The sequence below is a fragment of the Canis lupus genome, chromosome X (assembly GCF_003254725.2).
Source record: "Canis lupus dingo isolate Sandy chromosome X, ASM325472v2, whole genome shotgun sequence".
NCBI lineage: Eukaryota > Metazoa > Chordata > Mammalia > Carnivora > Canidae > Canis > Canis lupus.
The window spans coordinates 110,377,072-110,400,091 of NC_064281.1; the positions used below are offsets into that span (position 1 = coordinate 110,377,072).

The 23,020-nt window shown below is 43.4% G+C and overlaps 1 protein-coding gene across 2 annotated transcripts in view; it reads right to left on the reverse strand.

Moving 5' to 3' along the window:
- The window catches only part of ATP11C (ATPase phospholipid transporting 11C), a 193,199-nt gene extending 178,474 nt beyond the window's left edge, over positions 1-14,725 (reverse strand). The window contains exons 1-3 of one of the 2 annotated variants that reach the window (XM_025460869.3): positions 14,657-14,725; positions 6,897-7,056; positions 5,247-5,308 (exon numbers count right to left, since the gene is read on the reverse strand). In XM_025460869.3, the coding sequence (XP_025316654.1) occupies positions 5,247-5,258 (12 nt within the window). In that variant the 5' untranslated portion in view covers positions 5,259-5,308; positions 6,897-7,056; positions 14,657-14,725. Of the gene's footprint in view, positions 1-2,899; positions 3,144-5,246; positions 5,309-6,896; positions 7,057-14,656 lie in introns of those variants that run through there. The other variant, XM_025460866.3, reaches the window with a different exon arrangement.
- Positions 14,726-23,020: the final 8,295 nt, after the last annotated feature.

Consider the following 23,020-nt stretch of genomic DNA (forward strand, 5'->3'; position numbering starts at 1 on the left):
AGACTTCCAAGTAAACATGCCTTTAAAGGAAATAAATTGTATAGACAAAGCTACTCTTTTTTATTTATTATATTTATGGAAAATGGAGATGTTGATTGGGAACAGGTGGTGCTTTTATTATACTCAGACACCCAACTCTTAAGTCTTTTAAGACACCCCCTACATGCCTAAACCCTAAAATCCTACACCAAATCCACCAATTTCTTTCTACCTCAAAACTGTCAAAAGGAAAAGTCTTAATTCATTAGGAAAAAAAAAAAAAGAAGTCAAGTCAAGGCCACATCTTTAAGAAAAACAGTGAAGCACTATTTCTTTTAGCTTGAAATTGGAGAACCTAGGGAAATAAATGGCATTTTTTAAGACGATTCAGTAAACCCTACTGAGCCATAGAAGATGATGCTACTCCCAAGAGAAATTTACTTCCCATGTCAGGATTAAAATGTAAAGCCCTATCCCAACATGTACCTAGTTTTCAGTGATCAACAGATAAAATCAACACCACTGTAATTCATATCATATTCAAAGTCAACTTTAGACATATATAGGCACACAAAAAAAGACAATTTGAAAGGAATTCACAGACCCACTTCTGAAATATGAAAGCCATCATAAGACAGCACACAACTTGAACTGTATCTACATTGCCGTGTAAGTCTCAAAGTCCAACCTAGATCTTAAATTGTAGCCTTCTAGTGATTTAAATGGGAGTGCTCTTCAAATAATCTCCACCAGGCAAAAGATGAGGACAGCAGACTTACTGATCTAGGGGGGAGACAATTTGCCTCCCTCCCCAATTTGGAAGTCATTCTTTAGCAATGAGTATTCAATATTTCACATTCAGTCCAGGGGTTTGCAGATTAATCCCTTGCCCTATGCCTACAGCTCAGATACAACTCCTGAGAACCTTCCAGCTTACTGCACTGGTACAAATTCCCAAGACTTACCATAGTCATGGTTGCGCAGGAAAATGCAAGCAGTCGGGTATTTCAGACGAACAATGAGGTCAAAGCTCATTTCAGTGTGAGCGTAAGTGATTCTCTGCAGAGATCTTGGTCGAGGATGCAAAGTACTAGCCTCAAACCTGCAGGCTGGCACCTCAACAACTGCTGCAAATTCTACTGCATGCCCTAGCTTCCTGGGCCAGCACTGCTTAATTACCAGACTGATACAATGCAGATCACTCTTAGCAAAAAAAAAGCAAAGGGGGCTTTTTTGGCCAATTCTTGGGTGGTACGGTTTCAAATGTTCGAATCCTCGGGAAAAAAAATTGGGGATGTCAGCATCTCAATTTTAAAACAATGAATTATTAACCAGAGTCCAGTTGCTTTTGACTATTTAAGTGCCAAGTGAAAAGATTATTCTTCTCCAAATATTACGATTAGCTCTGTCACTTTTTCCTTTTTTTTTTTTTTGTCAGCCCCAAACAACACTCCAAGATCACAAGAATCTATGTGAAATAGAACTATGAAGTACAATGGTTTTGTACCTTCTCAGGCTAAATGTGAGAAACCAATTTTAGTCACTTGCTCTAGCAAGGCATTCAGTACAAGCCAATTCCTATAGATTTCAAGATTCTTGCTATGTACAACCTCTTTCGCTCTGTGCCACAGGTAACCTGCTCCAATTTCATTAAAACAGGTTTCTGGGGGAGGTAAACATTTAGAAAAACATGAATATAGCACTACTGTGATGATATCTTCAAAAGGGATGTGCAATTATTTCTTTTAGTCGGGGTTCATTTGTGAAAGTTTCAAAGGCAGAAAAAAACGAGAGCAAATTCACCCGACGCCTGAAAAATGTTAGCAATGCTTCGATTGGGAATAGTCACACGAAAAGGGCCAAATCGACAAGTTCTCAGACATGTATTTCAATGGAGCGCACGGCACTGAACCATTTTTCTGAACGACTGAAAAAAAAATCAAAATTTACAGATGAGCCCTTTCTTTCACATCATTGGCAGAAATAAAATCCTATTCCCGCCACCTCATCTTGCAATTAAGGAAGTTGCTACAAATAGCAGCACACAAGTAAATGGTCCCTGCCTTGCTCCATTCTTAATGTACGCTCTAGGAGTAAACAGGTTACTCAAAAAAGTCAGTAGCCAGAAATTCGCTTTTTCCCTAACGCCAGACTCCCACGGAAATGCAGCTCCGCTTTTCGGGGGATCTGGAAGGGGTGATCGTGGACGGAGGAGTGCAGCCAGAGCCTGCCTTTTCTCACGGGCTCAAGGTCCGGGGGTTCCGTGGCCGCTGAGGTTTCAGAAGCGGCGGTGCAGCCTCCTCGCGTCGGCACATCCACCCAACCCACCCTGACGATCGCCCTCGCTTTCATTAGACCCCAAAGGTGAGCTGCTTAGGCGGGGGCTCCAAAGTTTGCTGGGCCTCTGGTCAGCCGACCCCCGCCCGGCCGATCCCGGGCAAGGCTGAGCCCTGCCCAAGCCTGCAGCTCCCTCACTCCCCAGGTCTTTTTTTGGGACACAGTGACAGGTCTAGGTTTACCTCCATGTGCTCGTGGCAGAGGAAACAAAAGAAAGCAGCCTCCCTGATAATAAAACGCCATGTTCGACTAATTGGCAACCCGAGGGGCCCCCGGACCGGTGCCTCCGGGAACCCCACCACCATCGGGGCCGAGGGCGGCCCCCGTCGGAGACGGAGTTTGTAACGCCCCGGGAAGCTCGGGCGAAATCGTCCGGGGGGAGGGGGACGCCGGGAGCCCTACCTGCCTCCCCGCCCCGGCCGCCCGGGCAACGTGGTTCAGTTAAACCCTAAAAGGGGGGGGGGGGGTGCTGTGGTGGCTCCCAGGGCTACAATGATCCTTTCACGAAATTGCTCCGAGGGAGCCGGCGAAGGGCCGGCGAGCAAGCCGACCGCACGCGTGGAGCCGCAGCGAGTGTACTTACAAAACGATTAAAGCTCCGGCGGAACATCGCGACGAAGGCTGCCGGGCGCCGAGCTGGGCTCTACTGAGCGGTCCGGGAGGGCGCCGTCCACGACTCACACTGCGGCGCGGGCCGGCGGCGTGGGGCGGGCGGCGAGGCGGGCGGCCCCGCCACCGCCTGCCCTCCTGGCTCTGCGCGCTCCCCCGCCCCCCAGCCGCCCGCGCCCTCGCGCCCGGCGCCCGCCCCGCCTCACTCGCAGCCCGCCCCCGGCCCGCCCGTCCCGGGGGCGGCCGCCCCGCCGCTCCCCCTGCTCGGGCCCCCGGCCCGCCGCCCCGCCGCTCCCGCAGCAGCCCGCCGAGAAGGCGAGCCTGGCGCGCGGGGGAGGGATGGCGGAGGAGCGCTAGGCTCCTCCCGCGGGGAGGGGGGCGCCCCAAGCTCTCCGCCTGCGCCGGGCTCGGCACCCCGCCGTCTGCGCTCTTTCCCGGCGCAGCGCCACCGCCCTCCCTCCCCGCCGGCCTCGGCGGCCAGCCCGCGTGCTTCCGCCCCACTCCCGGCACGGGGGACCCTCCCGGGGCACCCCGCGCCTCGCCTCAGCCCCGCGCTACTCCCCCGGCCCGGCCCTAACTCCACCGCGGCAGCGCTGGGCTCGCAGCCCCTTCTCGGTGCGCGGCGGCCGCTCCGCCCCGCGCTCTCGTCCCGGAACCGGGCTGGGGAACCACTGTGCAGTCCGCCGGCCCGCCCCGAGCACGCGAGGCAGCCGGGCTCCCCGCTACGCGGCGGGGAGGAGCCAGGCTCGCAGGGAGGAGTGGGGACGGGCAGGCACCGTGGGGACCCCAGCGCGGGCAGGGCGGAGCGGGGGGACTAGTTATGAAAGCCGCCCCCTCCTCATCTGCAAAGGTGCGGGTGTCCCCACGACCCTGGCTCCGCTCCCACCTACGCGGCTTTCCCTCCTCCACTTCTTTCTCCCGTCCTGCCTCCCCGCCTAAGCCGTCTTACTTCCACTTTCTCTATGAGGTTGTAAAGTCGGGCTTTGTGTCGCTGCTGCTGCGCAGCGGGGCGGGATTTCCCTGCCACCCCCCCGCCCCAAGCCCCTCCCCCTGGCTCCCTCCTCCGCGCATCTCCCAGAGCATCCTGGGAGTCGTAGTCCGACCTGCCCCCGTTCCGCCTCGTACTGCGGGCTGGGAGCTCCCCCACTCGCCCGGACCGGGTTTGCCCGGAGGGTTGAGGGAGGAAGCGGCAGAGACCGCCGGGCCGAACCGCGGATCTCGCGCCGGCTGGCTGTGGCGGCCAGGAGCCGCCTGGGAGATCCCCGCGGTGAGACCTGTGAGGAGGACAAACGAGGCGAAGCCGCGAGTGCTGAGAGCCTTCCCTAGGACGCAAAATTTATGCTCCAGGAAACCCTCTACCCTCTCGGCTCCGAGGTTAGAGCCGCAATTTGTGAGACTTTAAACATGAAATATAAAGTTTGAATCCAGAGTTGCCACGAGACCGGGCGTCCCAACCCCCGCCTCTCCCGGTTTGCGCCGCCCTTTTGGCTCGTCCCGAGGCTTCTGGAGAAGAACTTCCAGATTCCTCTATAAAAGTAAAGATGAAATAAGTGGAGAGTTGAGAAACGTGTACTCGAGCCTCCTGCCGCGCCACATTCCCCCAGTTTAGAGCTGGGGACAGGGTGCAGCGACACCACGGGCCTCCCCCTCGTGAAGGTCGTGAAGGGCCTTTGCTGCTGGGCACAGGCGCTTCTTCTCCTCTCTGGGGTCTAGACTCATTTCAACAAATCTTTCCTGGGCATTTTCTTGGCACCAGACACTGTGCGAGGGGCCGGACACGCGACTTCTTAAAAGACCTCCCCAACGGGGTGGTTGCAATCTAATCCGGGGGACAGCGACGTGCAAAAACCACGTTTGAAAGCAATGGCTGCTAGAATAGACTCCAAGTGCTGGGGTGTAAATAGAGCAGAGCGACACTGCGTCTGCAAAGGGGCTGGGGGACGCTTTCCTGAAGGCCCTAGAGTTTGAGCTGGACCCTGAAACCTGGGAAGGCGGAGACTGCACTGGACCTTGAAACGTGGGAAGGTTTTAGAGGGTGTGACCAAAGGAGCCCAGTGGGCAAAGTCCAGGCCGAGGGCGAGGGCAGTGAGAAGGCTCAGGGTAAGCGAAGAAAAAGAACACGGGTCGCGGCAGACGCCCGGGATGTGTGGGCGGGGCGGCCCCACTGAACATTTAAACCCCAAAGGATCTTCAGAAACACCCTATGAAGTTTGAACTTGAGTCTGTGTGAGCAGTGAGTAGCCCATCCCCAGTGAAGTGCCAATGCAAGAGACTTGAGGTATGTTCCTGAACTGTCTCAATTGCCAAGAAGAAATACTTACGATTGGAAACATGTCCGGTTCTTTCCCTTCTATGGTTCCTTCCGGTTTGTTCACACTCGAGGCTAGATCGAATGATTTTGTAAGATTTATGTTAAATGTATACTAATCAGATATTAGGATATTTGATTTTATTGGCAAAATGGATCTAAGGTTTTGCTCTCTACTGTTTCAAAGATCTATTTTCAAATAGAGTTTATTTTCTGGCTTTACTTTATTGAACACAACAACTAATATAATTTGATTCACTAATTATTTGTTGAACACCTACTATGTGTTCAACACCCGCCAGCCAGGTGTCTCCCAAACAGATCAACTTTTTAAAAAGCTAGAAAAGGAGGGGCACCTGGCTGGCTCAGCTGGTAGAGCATGTGACTCTTGATCTAGTAGAGTTTGAACCTCCTCCCACCCACATTGATGTTGAGGTTACTTAAAAAAAAAAAACGCAGGCAGTACCCGTGGCCCAGCGGTTTAGCACCGCCTTCCGCCTGGGGTGTGATCCTGGAGCCTCGGGATCGAGTCCCACGTCAGGCTCCCTGCATGGAGCCTGCTTCTCCTTCTGCCTGTGTCTCTGCCTCTGTGTGTCTCTCGCGAGTAAATAAGATATTTTAAAAATTAAAAAAAAACACACACAATGGGGCAGCCCAGGTGGCTCCACGCTTTTGGGCCACCTTCAGCCCAGGGCCTGATCCTGGAGACCTGGGATCCAGTCCAATATAAGGCTCCCTGCATGGAGCCTGCCTCTGCCTCTCTCTCTCTTTCTCTCCCTCTCTCATGAATGAATGAATGAATAAATAAATAAAATCTAAAAAAAAAAAAAGAAAAAAATTTACAAATAAATTAAAAATTAGGGAACTAGAATTTTATTTTGCAGTATTCTCTCACACACCATCATGTATTATCTCATATGCCATTGTTGTTGTCCTGCTTAATAGTATAGCAGTATTGTTGGTCAGATTTTCATTTGTTATTGTAATTCTGCTATCTCTACGTCCTAATTATTTCATCACAACACCTACACTCATGGGTCCGGACTAACTTGCCTGACTATAAAAATGCAACCCACACAAATCAAAATATGCTCAGCAAAACATGAAATTTATGCAAGGCAATTTCTTCCCATATCCAAACCCAACTTGAAATTACAGTTCCTCGCATAAGCACCCTCTAGAATTACTTTTCCTTTGTGAGCTTCTTTAAGACAAGAAGAAATTATTTTTCTTCTCTTCAGTACCTCTTCACAGTTTCCAAAGAAAACCTAGGTGTTGTGGAAAGCTGTTGTCAATGACTATGAAAAGAAAACCCATCAGCCAGCATTTTTCATTTGGCCAACTGCATAAACAGAACTGCAAAAACTAACTTCCTCTTGCCTAAACTGTCAGAACCCGTGGTATATAACACCAACTCTTGTGGTGTATCAGCTGACTGCAGCAGAAGCCCCAGTCTCCTGCAGGCTGGAATCCCGAGGAAGCAATCTCCCGTCCTTATTACCGTCTTGACTACACAAAATACTGACTATCTGAAAAAGGGAAAGTGTTCTTCCCCCACCATTTCAATTCTGCTGCCCCATTTCTATGCAAGCCCCTCAGAAGCCCTCCTCTGTTGCTTCCTTTACTCTTTGCCACCTTTACCTCAACCCCTCAGAAATCTCACCATGGCAAATAGGCAGAACGACTGGTAGGGCACAGGACGAGCTCCACACTTGGGAAGGAGGGGAGCAAACTGCTCCCAGGATCAGTCAGTTAGTTGGTCAGCGATTCATGGATCCAGCAGGAAGGGAATGGTGAGAAGGAGACGGTTTTTCCATCTAATACTAAAAAATGAAAAAAAAGAGAGAGGAAAAAATTGAGGCTGTTATATCAGCATCTAAATCACTGCCATCAGCAAGTTGAAGAAATTTAACTGTTTCTGCTGAGCTTTCAAACATACTTCATAAGACTACCTTTTGCCCATTTGAAATTTCTTTCTCCCTTCCAAGTCTGCCCTAACATTTATTTTTTTCCTGACACTTATATAAAACTGATTTTAATCCATATCTTCGTTTTAAAAATTTTATTTGTTTATTCATGAGAGACAGAGAGAGAGAGGCAGAGACAAAGGCAGAGGGAGAAGCAGGCTCCCCGTAGGGAGTCCTGATGAGAGACTCGATCCCTGGATCCCGGGATCACGACCTGAGCCAAAGGCAGATGCTCAACCACTGAGCCACCCAGGTGCCCATATCCATATCTTCCTAATTATTGGCTCTCTCCAATTCATTCTGCACACTGCAACCCCAGAAATCTTTGGAAGACAGATCAAGTCACTCCCCTACTTAATGACTTTTCAGTAGCTTCTTACACCTTAGGATAAGTCCCAAATCTTGCATTAACATCACCCACAAGGCCCTGAATTCTCTGACCCCTGACTTCCTTTCTAGCATAAGGTAGGCCTACTTTCCCTCTCAGTTACCAAGCTCCACCTCACTGGCCACTTTTCATCCCTTGAGTTCCCAAAGTGCCTTTTCCCCTGACAGCTTTTGCACATGCAACCATCTCCACTGGAATGCATTCATGGACTTTGCTATTCATCCTTCAGATCTCAGCTTAAATGTCACTTTGTCAGATAAGATCAGGGCTCCCTGTTGTAGTGCTCCAAATAGCCTGTATTAATTACATCGAGGGCACTGACAAATTCGGTTAGTAATCATGGAGAACAGCAGAAGTCCAAAGGGATTGTGGATGATCTAATGTTGTTTTGCTTTTCAAAATGGAGAAGTAGGTTCATTCTAGTAATCATGAAACCAAAGGCATGCAAGCTAGAACTGACTATTAAAAGGATGGGGTATTTTAGTACAGTGGAAGAGAAGAGGCAATTTCTAGGAACCACAATGAATTCACCGAGATACAGTCTGGCCTTTAAGATTCTGAGAAAATTATTTCTAATTCAGAATTCTACATCCTCCCAAACTATATTGGGAGGATAGACAGAGAAAAGGTTAGAGACAGAAGATGATATGGCATAAGAAGAGTGAAATTTAATCTTCCATAATAAATCTTTAAGTCAAAATATATCAGTATAGTTATATTATTTAGAAATAAGGAGGTAAACACCAGAAGAAGCAGCTAAAATAATGAAAAGTATTTGCCACTAGGAGCATAGACTGAGAATGGAAAATAATAGGATAAGAGACTTACTTGTTTTCTCTTTATGAGTCTTATAACTAACCTTTAAACTATGAGCATGCATTATTTTCATAAAAAATAAAAAGTCTGAAAATACAAACAGCGTTTGGACGTGTAGACAGGAAATAGGAGAACATTCTAACCAAGATAGAAGGCACTGATGTAGAGGTGAAAATATTCTAGTAAATGGTAAGTAGACTTGCCTACAGGAGCAATGGGTCCATGTTGAGGAGTGGTAAATGATATAAAATTTAAACCTCACTTCTCAGGAAGTGACCAGAATATACATTCCATCCTATAAGAGAGTAAATCAAGAAAGAGGAAGTCATGAGATCCAGAAAATTGGATAAACATAAAAGAGAGGTGAAGGGAATTCCCCAAATGATAATGAAAGAAAGTTTAGGTAGACAGCTGTGTGGCACATCTAGAGAGCAAGCAGGCTAGTGTAGAGTGGTAAGATGGAGGGATACAGGAGGGATGTCTCTAAAGAAAAAATTTTTGAAAATTAACTGATAGATTACCTGATATGTTTGACCATGTGGAGAATAGTATTCAGAAAGGTTTTACAGTTTTATGGGAAATTAGTGAAGAATTAGTGATTAATATATAGAAAATAAAGCCAACTAAGAAAAACCAAGGCAGTTTGTAACTAGGAAAAACTGAAAGTTGCACAAAAAAGTAAATGGGTCTGGGACACCTGGGTGGCTCAGCAGTTGAGTGTCTGCCTTTGGCTCAGGGTGTGATCCCAGAGTTCCGGGATCAAGTCCCACATCAAGCTCCCTGCATGGAGCCTGCTTCTCCCTCTGCCTATGTCTCTGCCTCTCTTTCTCTGTATCTCTCATGAATAAATAGATAAAATCTTTAAAAAAAAAAAAAAGTAAATGAGTCGTGGTGATAAAATGCTACTTGGCTCCAAAGTGAAAGACATTTACATAGCCATCACAATGAAAACACTGTCTTACTGATTACCAAATTGCAACTCTTTTGTAGTATGAAGGGAACACAAGTTGGAAAGAATGGTGTTATAAGAGTCTAAATCTGTATCTTTCATAATAAGAAGGCAATAAGTACTACCTAAAAATTGAAAGATCAAGAAACATCAATATATTACGTAGATATGCAGAAGCAAACACTAGAAGAAATAGCAAAAATTATTAAAAGTGGTTGCTTTAGTAGTACAGATCAGAAGTTGAGAGAGATGGAATAAGGATCTGCTTTTTTTTCTTTTTTTTCTTTTTTAAAGATTTTATTTATTTATTCATGAGAGACATAGAGAGAGAGGGGCAGAGACATAGGCAGAGAGAGAAGCAGGCTACATGTAGGGAGCCCGATGTGGGACTTGATCCTGGGACTGCGGGATCATGCCCTGGGTCAAAGGCAGGCGCTCAACCGCTGAGCCACGCAGGCATCCCTGCTTTTTTTCTTTACAAGTCTTATTAATTTTTTTAACTTTATGAATATGCATCACTTTCAAAAAGTAAAAATTAATAAAAAGAGTAAATAGCATTTTGAATGGGTAGAAAGGAAGGAGAGCATTCTAGCCAAGAGAAACAGTAGTCAGTAGACATCCCCAGCAGAGTATGGGTTCACAATGGGGAGTAGTGAAAGATAATTTTAATAGCTATCATTTGTTGAGTACTTGCTATGTGTCAGGTACTGTGCTAAGCACTTTATATACATTATCTCATTTATTCTCACTGACCCCCTATTGGTGGCACTATTACTGTCATTTTATAAATGAAGAAATGGAGAGGTTAAGGAACATGCCCAAAGTCACAGCTAGAAAATAGCAGAGCAGAGAGTCAAAAAGATCCTTTAGACTGCAAACCCATACCCTTAACCACCATATTTTGAGGATATAATCAACAACATTTGATCACTGATTTAATTTATAGGATGAAGGAGAGAGGTGAAATCAAAATGCCTCTAAGGAATTAAGTCTCTGTGAGTGGGAGAATGGTGTTAGAATGGTGTTTATTCATTTTAACAATTGACTACATCCAGGTAGCATGATGAAGCTCTAGCAATGAATGCGAGTGATGTGATCCACATCTCATAGAGCTTGCCATCGGTCATATATGGGAGAATCATTTGTGGGAACATCAGTGGAGAAAATTGTGAGTTCAGTTTTAACTATGTTGAAGTAGCAATAGAATGCTCGAAAATGTCCAGTATGCATAGAAAATGTGGTATTAGAGCTTGCTATAAGATGCTCTAAACGTCAGAAATCTATCTCTGGTCAAGGGAAATCAGACCTAAGAGAATCTATTTCATTTAATGCTTCAGAAACCCTGTGAGTTTTAGGAGTGCATTTTCAATGGTAGTTGGGCCTGAAGCCAGATTGTAGCTTATAGGTATAAACCATTCATTCTCAAAGCTTGATGGTTTAAGAAGGAAAAGAGATTGTATGGTAACTAGGAGGGCCATCAGGATAAGCAACTTTTTTTTCTTTTCCAAATGCAAGGAGACCTATATACGTGTGAAAGCAGAGAGGGAAGGATTCTGTAGAAAGAAGCTAAGGATTTCAGAACTAGAAGATAATTCAGGAAGCAGGGTGTGAAATGAGGTAAGGGCATGAGGCTCAGGTTTCAGGGGTGAGGAGAGACCCTTTTTCCTCTAAGGAAAGAAGGCCGAGAGGGGAGAGAGCAAATCAAACGGTCTTAGATGAAGAGGATGCCCGGGAGTGAGCATCTGTTTCTGAGTAGAGCTTAGGTTTTGTGAGAAAGGTCAATTGTAGAAGGAGGTGGAACCTCCTAAGGAATCAAAGAATAAAATTTGAAGTTCAGATCTGAAAGTTAGCAAGGCTTTTGGGTACTCAACAGTCCTATTTCACTACTTTCTACTATTTAAAACAGTTGCAGATTGAACCATCCATCAGTCTTCCTGATCGCTTAATTCAAATTTTATCTCACTCAGGCTAACATTTAGGTACTAAGACTCAGGCAGGATGCCATCAAAATCCATTAAAAATGGCTCTCTTCTTAGCAGTGATAGTGATGCAAACTCCCCTTAACAATCAAATCCAACCTTGAATTAATTAATATCTCTGTTGGTGTCTGTTTTAAGTCATATAGTTCTTATTGGCTCACTTTCTAACATTTTTAATTTCATTTGGCACTCCAGCAAGTATTTAGTCTGTCCTACTTGAAAAAGTATTTGCCATTTTGCTTTCATTTATTTCTTGTCACAGGATATAACTATAATACACCAACATGCACAAAACGTAACAAACACAAGAGCTTCTTGAGGGCAGGGCCATGCCTTATTTAATCTGTATCCGTTTCAAGGGAAGAGTGCGATACATTATTGAAGCTCAAGAAATGCTGACAAAGGAATGAATGATAATCTGTGTGCTGTTATGGGGAGAGCCCTAAACTGAGATCCAGGAGATGTCAATTCTGGCTGTTATCTAGAACTTCCCTTGGACCAATCACATACATTCTCTGGACCTTATTTTTTCCATGGGAAAATGAGGGAATTGGATGATTTATTAAATTACTTCTAACTGGGACGCCTGGGTGGCTCAGTGGTTGAACGTCTGCCTTCGGCTCAGGGAGTGATCTCGGGGGTCCTGGGATCTAGTCCCACGTTGGGCTCCCAGTAGGGAGTCTGCTTCTCCTTCTGCCTATGTCCCTGCTTCTCTCTGTGTGTCTCTCACAAATAAATAAATAAAATCTTAAAAAAAATACTTCTAACTTACGAATTTTACATGCCATTTTTAGCAGATAAAATTTCAGATTTCCAAGTGGCAATATTTAGATTGCTGTTTGAAACTTGTTCTAAGTCCCAACTAACCCACCAGTCACTGCCTGTGAGTCAGAGTAGATCTGCACCTCAGGTCATTTCTGCTAGACATAATAGACAACCCGATCTGCTACTCAAAGCTCTGTCTACTGGGAAGATTTCTCTTCCCTAGTATCTTTCTGGGGTACCTCATGGTGGGGTTGTAGTGCTTCAGTCATCTACTTTCAGATGGTGCCAGGTTAGCTATGCAAAGTTATATGTAAACCAGGCTCATGTATTTTTCTTTCTTTTTTTTTTTAAAGACTTTTAAGATTTTTTTTTTAAAAGATTTTTTTTTTAAGATCACATCCCGATGTGGAACTTGATCCCAGGACTCCGGGATCACACCCTGAGCCAAAGGCAGACGCTCAACCACTGAGCCCCCCAGGCATCCCTCATGTATTTCTTTTTTATCTTAAGTCATTTGGTCATAGGTAACTTACCACGAGGCCACAGATTTGGGTTGAGTAAGGGGCAGCAGTATGGCAGGGGGATGTGCTGTGGGAGTCTGGGCCACCTGTGCATGAAACTGATATATGCCTTCAGTGCCTACTTAGGCTGTGTCACCAGCAAGACTCCAAGATCTGATCTCTACTGCTCACCTGCTTGTACCCACCAACCTTTGTCCCATATTTTTCCTTAAGTTCTTCTTTCTAGCTAATCTCTTAACAAAAGACCCAAAGGGCATATAGCATCCTGTGGTGGAAACCAAAACTACCCCTCAAGCAATAGCAACTGCCCAAAGAGTTCCAGTCAGCCCAGAACACTCAGACCACTTTGAACTTAACTCCCAACTCCACCTGCGCAGATGGGCCGTGGAATGATCCATGGAATGACCAACAGTTATCTTTACCTCAGTATAATACTAAAATCTCCACCCAAGGAGGAGCACAAGCCTCATTTACATAACATACAATGTATGTATAGGCATGTTTCTTTAAGCCTCACGTGCCACCTCATGCCCGCCTCTACATACAACAACAAGGCTCCCCTATCTAAATTTTCATCCTAAACCTAAATAAAAGGAACCCCTTCTAAATAAAAGTCATTCCTTGTGATCTCCTTATTAGCTGCAAATCAAGTTTCCCTTATTCTACCACCACTTTACCTGATATGGCTCCTGTGACTCACTAAGGAACAAATTTGTATTAGTTCATTACAGCTCCATCTCACATATACACCTACCACAAGATGATGGAATAGTTCTCAGCACACCAGACTTAATGGCCAGGCAGATTTTTTTTTTGTAATAATAAATTTATTTTTTATTGGTGTTCAATTTGCCAACATACAGAATAACACCCAGTGCTCATCCCATCAAGTGCCCCCCTCAGTGCCCGCCACCCAGTCACCCCCACCCCCCGCCCTCCTCCCCTTCCACCACCCCTAGTTCCTTTCCCAGAGTTAGGAGTCTTCCATGTTCTGTCTCCCTTTCTGATATTTCCTTTTTTTTTTTCCTTTCTGATATTTCCTACCCATTTCTTCTCCCTTCCCCTCTATTCCCTTTCACTATTATTTATATAATGGCCAGGCAGATTAGATGACACTGTGATGGGCAGCCTTTGTCTTTATCCTCACTTAGTCAGGCATTCAGTCTCCCCCAGAAAACCATCAGCAAACTAGGAGATTCTTCTCCAAAGGAGAGCTCCCAGCAAAATAGGAAATCAATTGAGGTGAGCCAGATAAACATCCCAACAGGTATGTACTAGACTTTCTCAAATTCCCATGCCTCTCATTTTCACACTGTCTTTTCCTAGCTCATACCTAAGGAGCCCAGGGCTCTTCTGTAATCTTCCCTTATGAATAGAAGAATAAGATCTGATAAACCTCTTCAATCTAAGAATTTGGAGACTTTTATTTTTTTTAATTTTTTTTTAAAGATTGAATTCTTATTTATTTATTTATTTATGATAGTCACACAGAGAGAGAGAGAGAGAGAAAGAGACATAGGCAGAGGGAGAAGCAGGCTCCATGCACCGGGAGCCTGACGTGGGATTCGATCCTGGGTCTCCAGGATCACACCCTGGGCCAAAGGCAGGCGCTAAACCACTGTGCCACCCAGGGATCCCTGGAGACTTTTAAAAGTGTTTAGATGTTTATAAAGAAGCACATGGAATGAGCAATGCTGAACCAAAGTAATGAGTCTATGGTGATGGGATTTAAGTATCAATAGGTAAACTATTTGGGTGTGTAGTGAAGTTTCACTCGCTCCCTGCCTTTCAGATCACACCTTGTGACTGCCAACTACTCTGGCCAATACCTTCTTTAGAATTGTGGAGAGAGCCAAGTGTCCCCTCTGCCCCAGTTGGCCTACCTTTTGATATTCAGTACCTCCTTCTTACTCCACCCTCCTTATACCATACTACCAGACCTATGTTTTATGAAAATCTTCCTAACCAACCCTGGGTTGAACAGAGAACACTCACCAAAAAGAAAGAAAAAGATTAAACCCAGCCAAAAATTACTTACACTGTTCATTTCATTAATATTCAGAGTAAAGCAGCTTTCTTCTCTATGTATGTACATAGATATAGATTGTCCAGAATCACCCAGGCAACCAGATAGAGTATGGACTTCAAAGGAACAATGGTCTTGTCATTCTTCACAAGAAGTTAATTAGCTCCTCTCCTCCAGAACACTTCTAAGACTATGATTGGTAATGTCTCAACTCCTGCTCAGCTATAAAGTCATAGTTAATAATTAGTCTGTTTCTCTGGTAACTGTCATTTCATGACTGCTGGGCAATTGCCTATCATTAATTGTTGTTTTACTGTTACCATGGGTCAGGCATACTTTCACTGACCCTCAGGCTTCTCTGTAGCATGTTTTAGCCAGGTCTAATCACTATGAGGTTCCAACAGACACATTCCCCTCCCCAACCCAACATGGTTATCCAAATGAAATTCAGTTAGAGGAATAGAAAAATTACAAAAGGGTTGATAGATCAATGGACCAAATGTGTATATTTGTCAGGCAACAGTTTTCCTTTTTAAGTGCTCACTAGATCATTATCTCCTTTGGGCTGCCTCCATCAATTATTTCTCAGTCTACCTGCAAGTTCCCTATAGGGCAGGACTCTTGATGATTGCTGTGATTCACTCTAATTTAGGGATAGTGCTTCCTGGATGGTGTATTTGTAATATGTACAGAGTCCCTGATATCAGCAATTTTGTGTTTAATAGAGAGATGTGAGAGTATTTCATTTTTTGGCAGTCCACAAAGTGCCATATTTGTCAACAGTGAGTCCTTTTCTGCCTCCATGCTGACCTTGGTTCTTGAGTTTGGCCAAGAAAGAATTCAGAGCCAAACTCTCAAGTAAGCAAGAGTTTAATAGCAGGAAATGAGAATACACTCTCAAGATGGGAGTGTGGGTAGGCACAGAGATGCCAACTGCACTGGGGGTCAGGATTGTCTTTTTTGTGTGTGTTTGCATAGCTTATGGATCATAGCTAGTGTCATCTGACTGAGGTTGTTTCCAATCATCTAAGGGACTCCTCCTACCGGTTGGGAGGGGAAGGTTTTGGCCCTATATGGTCCATGTCTGAACTGTCATAGCACCCATGAGGGTGGGGGGGTTGAAGGGTCAAAACTGCAATATAAATGTTTTTTTTTATTATTTTTTTTATATAAATGTATTATAATGAAACCATAGGTTGCTGTAGGGCAGTGGTTATAGGGAACAACACATGCATAACCCCTCCCCACCATATTTCCCTGCTGTTTGGAACTTGGTTTCCTTTTAATCAGTTGGAAAGCATTTGTTTCCTGCTCATATCTAACTAACTACCCACTCTATCATATTAATATTTGTTGTTGTTATTAATTATTGTTATTTAGTGGGGAAATCAACATTCTTTGGTTTAAACTAAAGCTGTCTCAGGAATATATGGCAATTTCTCTAATCAGCTTTTGTTCTTGGCCCAGATCATAAACAATATTCATGATCTTGAATGTACAGAGAATTTATTTATAGCCTTGACATACTTTTCCATGAACTGTTTAAATATCAACATAGTCCAAACGAAGCCTGCCAGAAAAATAAATGATTTTATTCATTTCTGTCCGTGACCTTCCATAGAAAGAAATTAAGTATTACATAACTATAAAGAACTGATAGAAACAGGCAAAAGTTCAACAAACTGTTGTGATTGATGAAATTACATATATTTTGGGTTTTTCTGTGTACCTTATATTTCCTTAATGTACTTACACAATGACCTTTCGCATATTTTAGAGGAACATGTATGCTTATTTCAATTTCTTCCTCAATTGCAGGGATGGCAAATATATGGCACATATGTTGCTACTCCCCGCTCTCAAGTTCATAGCAGACAATGCTAGTCAATCTTGGTACTTTTTGTCACTGAATTTTGAAGTAATCCCATGATCTTTTGCAATCCAGCCCTCTACACAGCTATGTGAATAGATCAGAGTGATCACCTGAGATGGAAGCCATTTGTCATTCTTGTTCACACCATGTCTTAGTTGAGGATCAGTGGTGACAAGGAGTACAAACTCGTTCAAACCAGTTTAGGAAAGGGACATTTACTATAAGAATACAACAAATATTACAAATGTCTGGACTATGAAGGACAGCCAGGTTATAGAGTGATTGGAACTAGAATTGGCAAGCAGAAACAGGTTGCTTACTCTTTCTCTCAGCGACTGCATAGTGTTTCTCTCTTCTATGCTTCTCTGTGTCCTTTTTCTTTTGACTATCATCTACCTTCTACCTAACATGCCTTCCCAGCCGTACTCTACATGTTATTTATTTTTTAAAATTTTTTTCTACATGTTATTTAATTCAAGCATCCACATAGTTCTCTCACTAGAGTCTGTCTCTCTTACTGAAAATTCTCAAGAAACCACATCTGATGGCCGACCAAGTTATGGGCTCCTAGGAGGTCAGTTGTCTACTTTTGGTTCTCCAGAGTTTAGAGGAATGGAATCACATTGTTGGAAGGACTGTCCCTCTCAGAAGCTATAAGCTTCTCCAGCATAAACCTGAAGAAGTTGGCAAATTGACTAATCTGCTTACATGTATTCTCCTATTTGTCCTTCCTGAGCAGTTGCCAGATAAAACAAGATGCCCAATTAAATTTGAATTTCAGGTAAATTGTGAATATTCTTTGACATATGCATGCCAAAAAATTATTCATTGTGTATATGAAATTCACACTTAACTGGGCATCCTATATTTCGTAATTAATTAATTAATTAATTTTATTTATTTATTTATTTATTTTTATTATTATTATTTTTTAATTAATTAATTTTAAAGAGAGAAAGAGAGCATGAGTGGGGGGCAGGGTAGAGGAAGAGGGGGAGAGAGAAGCAGACTCCCCACTGAGTGAGGAGCCTAATGTGGTGCCATGTAGGCCTCCATCTCATGACTCTAAGATGATGACCTGAGCTCAAATCAAGAGTTGGCTGCTTAACCGACTGAGCCACCCAGGCGCCCCAGCGTCCTGTATTTTTATTTGCTACATCTCTCAACCTTATCCCTGAGTCCTCCTCCTTTAGACTCACTCCTTGAACTGGTACAGTGATATTTTTCCCGTAAGTCAATAGCTGTTACCTTGGAGTGTGGATAAAAATCCTAAAACTTAAAAATATCTCTATTAGAGATTCAGTGTGGCCACAGCAATAGTACAAGTTTAGAATAGTGCATGTTTTACTATTATTGGCTCTATTTTTGAAGACTTGCTATTTTCTTTCAGGCTAATTTTAGTAGAGCTTTTTTTTGGAGGGGAATGGACTATCTCTTCCACAGAATAGAAGCTGGGGGCGTCTGGGTGGCTCAGACAGTTAAGAGTCCAACTCCTGGTTTTGGCTCAGGTCATGATTTCAGAGTCAGGGGATCCAGCCCCACCTCAGGCTCCTTGCTCTGTGCTCAGTGCAGAGTCTGCTTGAGGTTCTTTCTCCCTCTGCCCCTCCCCCACCTTAATCAATCAATCAAGCAAGCAAATCTTTCCTTTTTTTAAAAAAAAGATTTTATTTATTTATTCATGAGAGAGAGAGAGAGAGAGAGAGAGAGAGAGAGGCAGAAACACAGGCAGAGGGAGAAGCAGGCTCGATGCAGGGAGCCCGATGTGGGACTCGATCCTGGGACTCCAGGAACACGTCCTGGGCTAAAGGCAGGTGCTGAGCCACCCTGGCATCCCTCAATCAAATCTTTCAAAAAAAAAAAAGAAGAATAGAAGCTGTTCAGAGGCAGAGTCTAACTGATATTATTTCTATGTATATCACTCAATAGTGTTTGGAGCAACATGAATATATAACAAATGTCACAATTTCAAAAAATAACTTTACTGTAAGAGTTTCTTAAAAGAAGTTGAAGTAGTGTTGACCAGGGCTTGTGACTCTTGGGTAGGATTTGTTTAGGATATTTAGGACTGCTCATTCCTTTTCAATAACCAAATAAAAAACAATGCACTGGTAACAGAGGACTGATTTATTCATTAGTGGCTGGCTGAAGCCCAATAACCTAACACAGTGTGCCATTATGAGGTTGATTGTAGATGCCACTTACACTTTCCAAGTAGGAAGGGGGCCTCCAACTTTACACTAGAATTGTAATCTTGGGGCCAGCCTGTATATTCACATATGGAGAGAGCGAGTGTCTACTTGTCCAACTAGAACAATGAATGAGGACCCCAGAGCTTTCTCACATACCTATTCACAGATTGTGCAGAGAGCATGGCAAACACGAATCACTGTTCAAGGCAGTGACCTTGTCTATGAGTGCTGAACTCTGACCAATCAGATTAGTCACTCCTTTTCCTAGGGGGAGGAGTCAGTGCAATTGATGGGGTGTAAAGGATACCTTCCTCCTTAGCACTCCCCTCATATTTTGTTTGATTTTAACTATTTTTTAGGCAATAGCAATCTCTTTTTTAAATATTTTTTTTTCAATTTTTATTTATTTATGATAGTCACAGAGAGAGAGAGAGAGAGGCAGAGACACAGGCCGAGGGAGAAGCAGGCTCCATGCACCGGGAGCCCGATGTGGGATTCGATCCCGGGTCTCCAGGATCGCGCCCTGGGCCAAAGGCAGGCGCCAAACCGCTGCGCCACCCAGGGATCCCGCAATCTCTTTTTTAAGATTTTATTTATTTACTTGAGTGAGAGTACATGAGCGGGGGTGGGGGAGAGCAGAGGGAAAGGGAGAAGCAGACTCCCCGGCTCAGCAAGGAGCCCGATATGGGGCTTGATCCCAGGACCCTGAGATCACGACCTGAGCCGAAGGCACTTAACCAACTGAGTCACCCAGGCACCCCCAGGCAATAGTAATCTTCGCCATGTAGGTTAGTTTCCTAGGACTACCATAGCAATGTACCCATAAACTGGGTGGCTGAAACAACCAAAATTTATTCCGTCACAGTTCTAGAGGCTAGAAGTCTGAGATCAAGGTGTCAATAGGGTCATGTCCCCCTCTGAAGATGCTAGGGAAAGATCTTTTCCAGGTCTCTCTCTCAGCTTTTGGTCATTTCTTGACTTGTAGCAGCATAACTCCAAACTTCACATGGCACTCTCCCTGTTTGCTTGTCTAGGTCCAACTTTCCCCTTTTTATAATAACACAGTAATATTGGATTAGGAGCCCACTCTACTATGACCTCATCTTAACTAATTATACCTGCAATGAACTTATTTCCAAATAAAGCCACATTCTAGGGTACTGAGGGTTAGGACTTCAACGTATGAATTTGGTGGAGAGGCACAATTCAGCCTATAAAGGTATTCCATCATTCATAAACCATGTATCTCTTGTGGCATCTCCTGGATTTCTTTCTCCTCTTATTTCAATACTTCTTACAAAGTGTTTTGATGTAGACTGTTTGTGTGGCAGACCACTGAGGCCTTATATACTTGAATAAAACTTGATCCATATTACCGCAGATATGACAGAAGCATACACCAAAATGTAAGCTTTAGAAAAAGAAACTAACAAACTCTGGCATACATACAGGACCCATGGGATGTCATAGTCACACATAAAATATTTTTTCTATCCCATCCAGCATTGAGTACCCACGTAGTGAATAGGGGAGGTGTTCTTTGGGAGACTGGCTACAGCATAAAAGAGGTTTAAAGCTCTAGTATACCATAAATCTCGATTTTAGACATGTATTGTTTGGTGCATGGTAACAGCAAATGAAACAAGAAAAGTGGCTTGATTTAGATTATGGTATTTCAGACTGGTTTGCTGACAGTCTCCTAGGCTAGCAATTGTGATATAGATCCTGAAATAACTTACTCATCCATCACTTCAATTTTTAAGTGGGTATATAATATGCTGTTATTATTTTCTATAGTAACCACAAGAGATCAGCATAGAAAGCTTTATTTTCAACAATTCCACTCTTTGTCACTGCTGTTCTTTGAACAAAACTAAGGTTTATAAAAGAGACTTGTTTACACAACAGAGATATATTCCTTTTGCCAACAACTATCACTTTCAGAAGCTGACTGCCTTTATTGTTAATAATCTATAATATCTACCATTAGTTCTGTAGTACATGAGAATTTTATTTAACTTTGTAGTGAATACCTTTTTATTTATTTAGATGAACACATGGAAAGTAAAGGTAGGAAGCTCAGCCACATTCTTGTATTCCAGTTTGTAGCCAAGCAATTTAATATTGATTTTCATATTGATTGATTGATTGATTGATTTTTAAAGATTAAAAACAATTTTTAAGTTATCTCCACACCCAATTTGGAGCTTGAACTCACAACCCTAAGATCAAGAGTCACACACTCTACTGACTGAGCCAGCCAGGCACCCCTTGATTTTCTTATTTTGCAAAATAGCAGAGAGATATAGTCCACTCTTAATATTTGTAGGACTACTTATTCTAGCCATTCCACATCATAGGCCTTTCTCTCTTCTTTTACTCTTTGCAGTTACCTGCCTTTGATCATTTCAAAAAGTTATTAAAAAATAGTCCATTTTGCTAGGAAAATAGGTGACTAAGGGAAGAGATTGATGATAGAAGATATATATGAATTTTTATTAGTAGAAATTTCTACTATTCAGAGAAAAATGGCTATATTGTTTCTATATTTTATTTTTTAAAGTAAAATACATGTGACATTTATCACAATTTATTTTTTCTCCTTCTGCAGTCTTTTCAATGTGTTATTTTGATTCAGGCATATAAGGGGATAATTCTAAACAAGTAGAGCTATCTGAAAGTTCTTAGATGTAAGCTATAATTAGCCCCTGCTTATTTCAAAAGTGGCCCTTTCTATGCATTATATAAATAATTGCAAAACTAATTAATCATGCTTAACTCTTGTTTTCTAAGGTCACAGCAGCACAGGAATAATTGAGGGTTGTATATTGAGTTACAATTAAGGAGATACTTGGCTGAAGCTCCAACAGAGCTTTTTTCTGACTTCTTTTTTTTTTTCCTTTGCTGCTTTTAATTTTATAGGGAATGCATGCAGTATGGTGGGGACTATAGGATTTGGGGAACTGATAAAGCTGAAGATTTTTCCTAAGTCTCTGTTTGACAGTACCATAATCATCCCACCTGTGGTATATCACTTCTTTCTGGCCATTTAAAGATCTGTGATCCCTGGCACCATGCCATGCTCTTCTGGCCTCCCCACCACTGGTAAAAAGTGGTCTTCTTGCCAAATGAACATTCCTTCAGCTCTTCACAGCTCCCCCTTCCCACAGGAGGGTAGAAGAGAGGATATTGAAGCATCATTTCAGCTCCATGATTTTATAGTTTCAGGTAGAAAATATATGTGAGCAATGTTTGAAATCTAACCGTTTAGTACCTTTTTTTTTTTTTTTTAAGTGATGGGCTTCTAGAAAGAGCTGTACTAAATAAAAGGAGCCAAATATAATTCATGTCAGTCCCATAGCCAGGAGCAAGGTATGAGTTTTGGAGATGAGTGTGAGAAAGGCAGATTCAACAGAGAGTGGGGATAGCCAGAGAGGGAAGTCCCATATTTGAAACTGACTTCACAGGGTCTTCTGGAGGGAGAATGGAAATGTATGGAAGCCCTGGGCCCATTGAGCATATGACCCTGGCCTGCTGAACAGCAGAAAAGAAATAAGAGTGAGAGAGAAGGGAAGTGTAAATAAAGTACCATGAGAGATAAGACAGTGCTGCAAGAAAGCCAGGAAATAGAAATATGGACTTTCTTACTTAAATCAGGACATTTCCAAGAAGTACTAAGGACTATCTATTGCAATGATAGAACTTACTTGAATTTTTAGCTTGGGCAAGTTTCCACTGGTAAATTTTTTTTTTTTTTGGTTCAAGTTCTTTTCTGACTCACAGTACATATTTTTATTACTTATTCTATGCTGGCTTTATGTGTGAAGCCCCCATTAATGTATTAGAATTTTACATATTGAATGAGCTTCAAATATTCTGCAGACTACTACTCTATAATTATTTTTAATTTTTAAAAAATATTTTATTTATTTATTCATGAGAGACACAGGGAGAGAGAGGCGGAGACAGGCAGAAGGAGAAGCAGGCTCTATGCAGGGAGCTGGATGCGGGACTCGATCCTGAGATCCTGGGACCCCAGGATCACACCCTGAGCTGAAGGCAGGAGCTTAACCGCTGAGCCACCCAGGCATTCCTCCTGCTCTATAATTATTTTTTTAAGATTTTATTTATTCATGAGAGACACAGAGAGAGAGAGAGACAGAGGCAGAGACACAGGCGGAGGGAGAAGCAGGCTCCATGCAGGGAGCCTGATGTGGGAATCAATCCTGGGCCTCCAGGATCACGCCCTGGGCTGAAGGCAGCGCTAAACCGCTGAGCCACCGGGGCTGCCCCCTACTCTATAATTAAATGTGG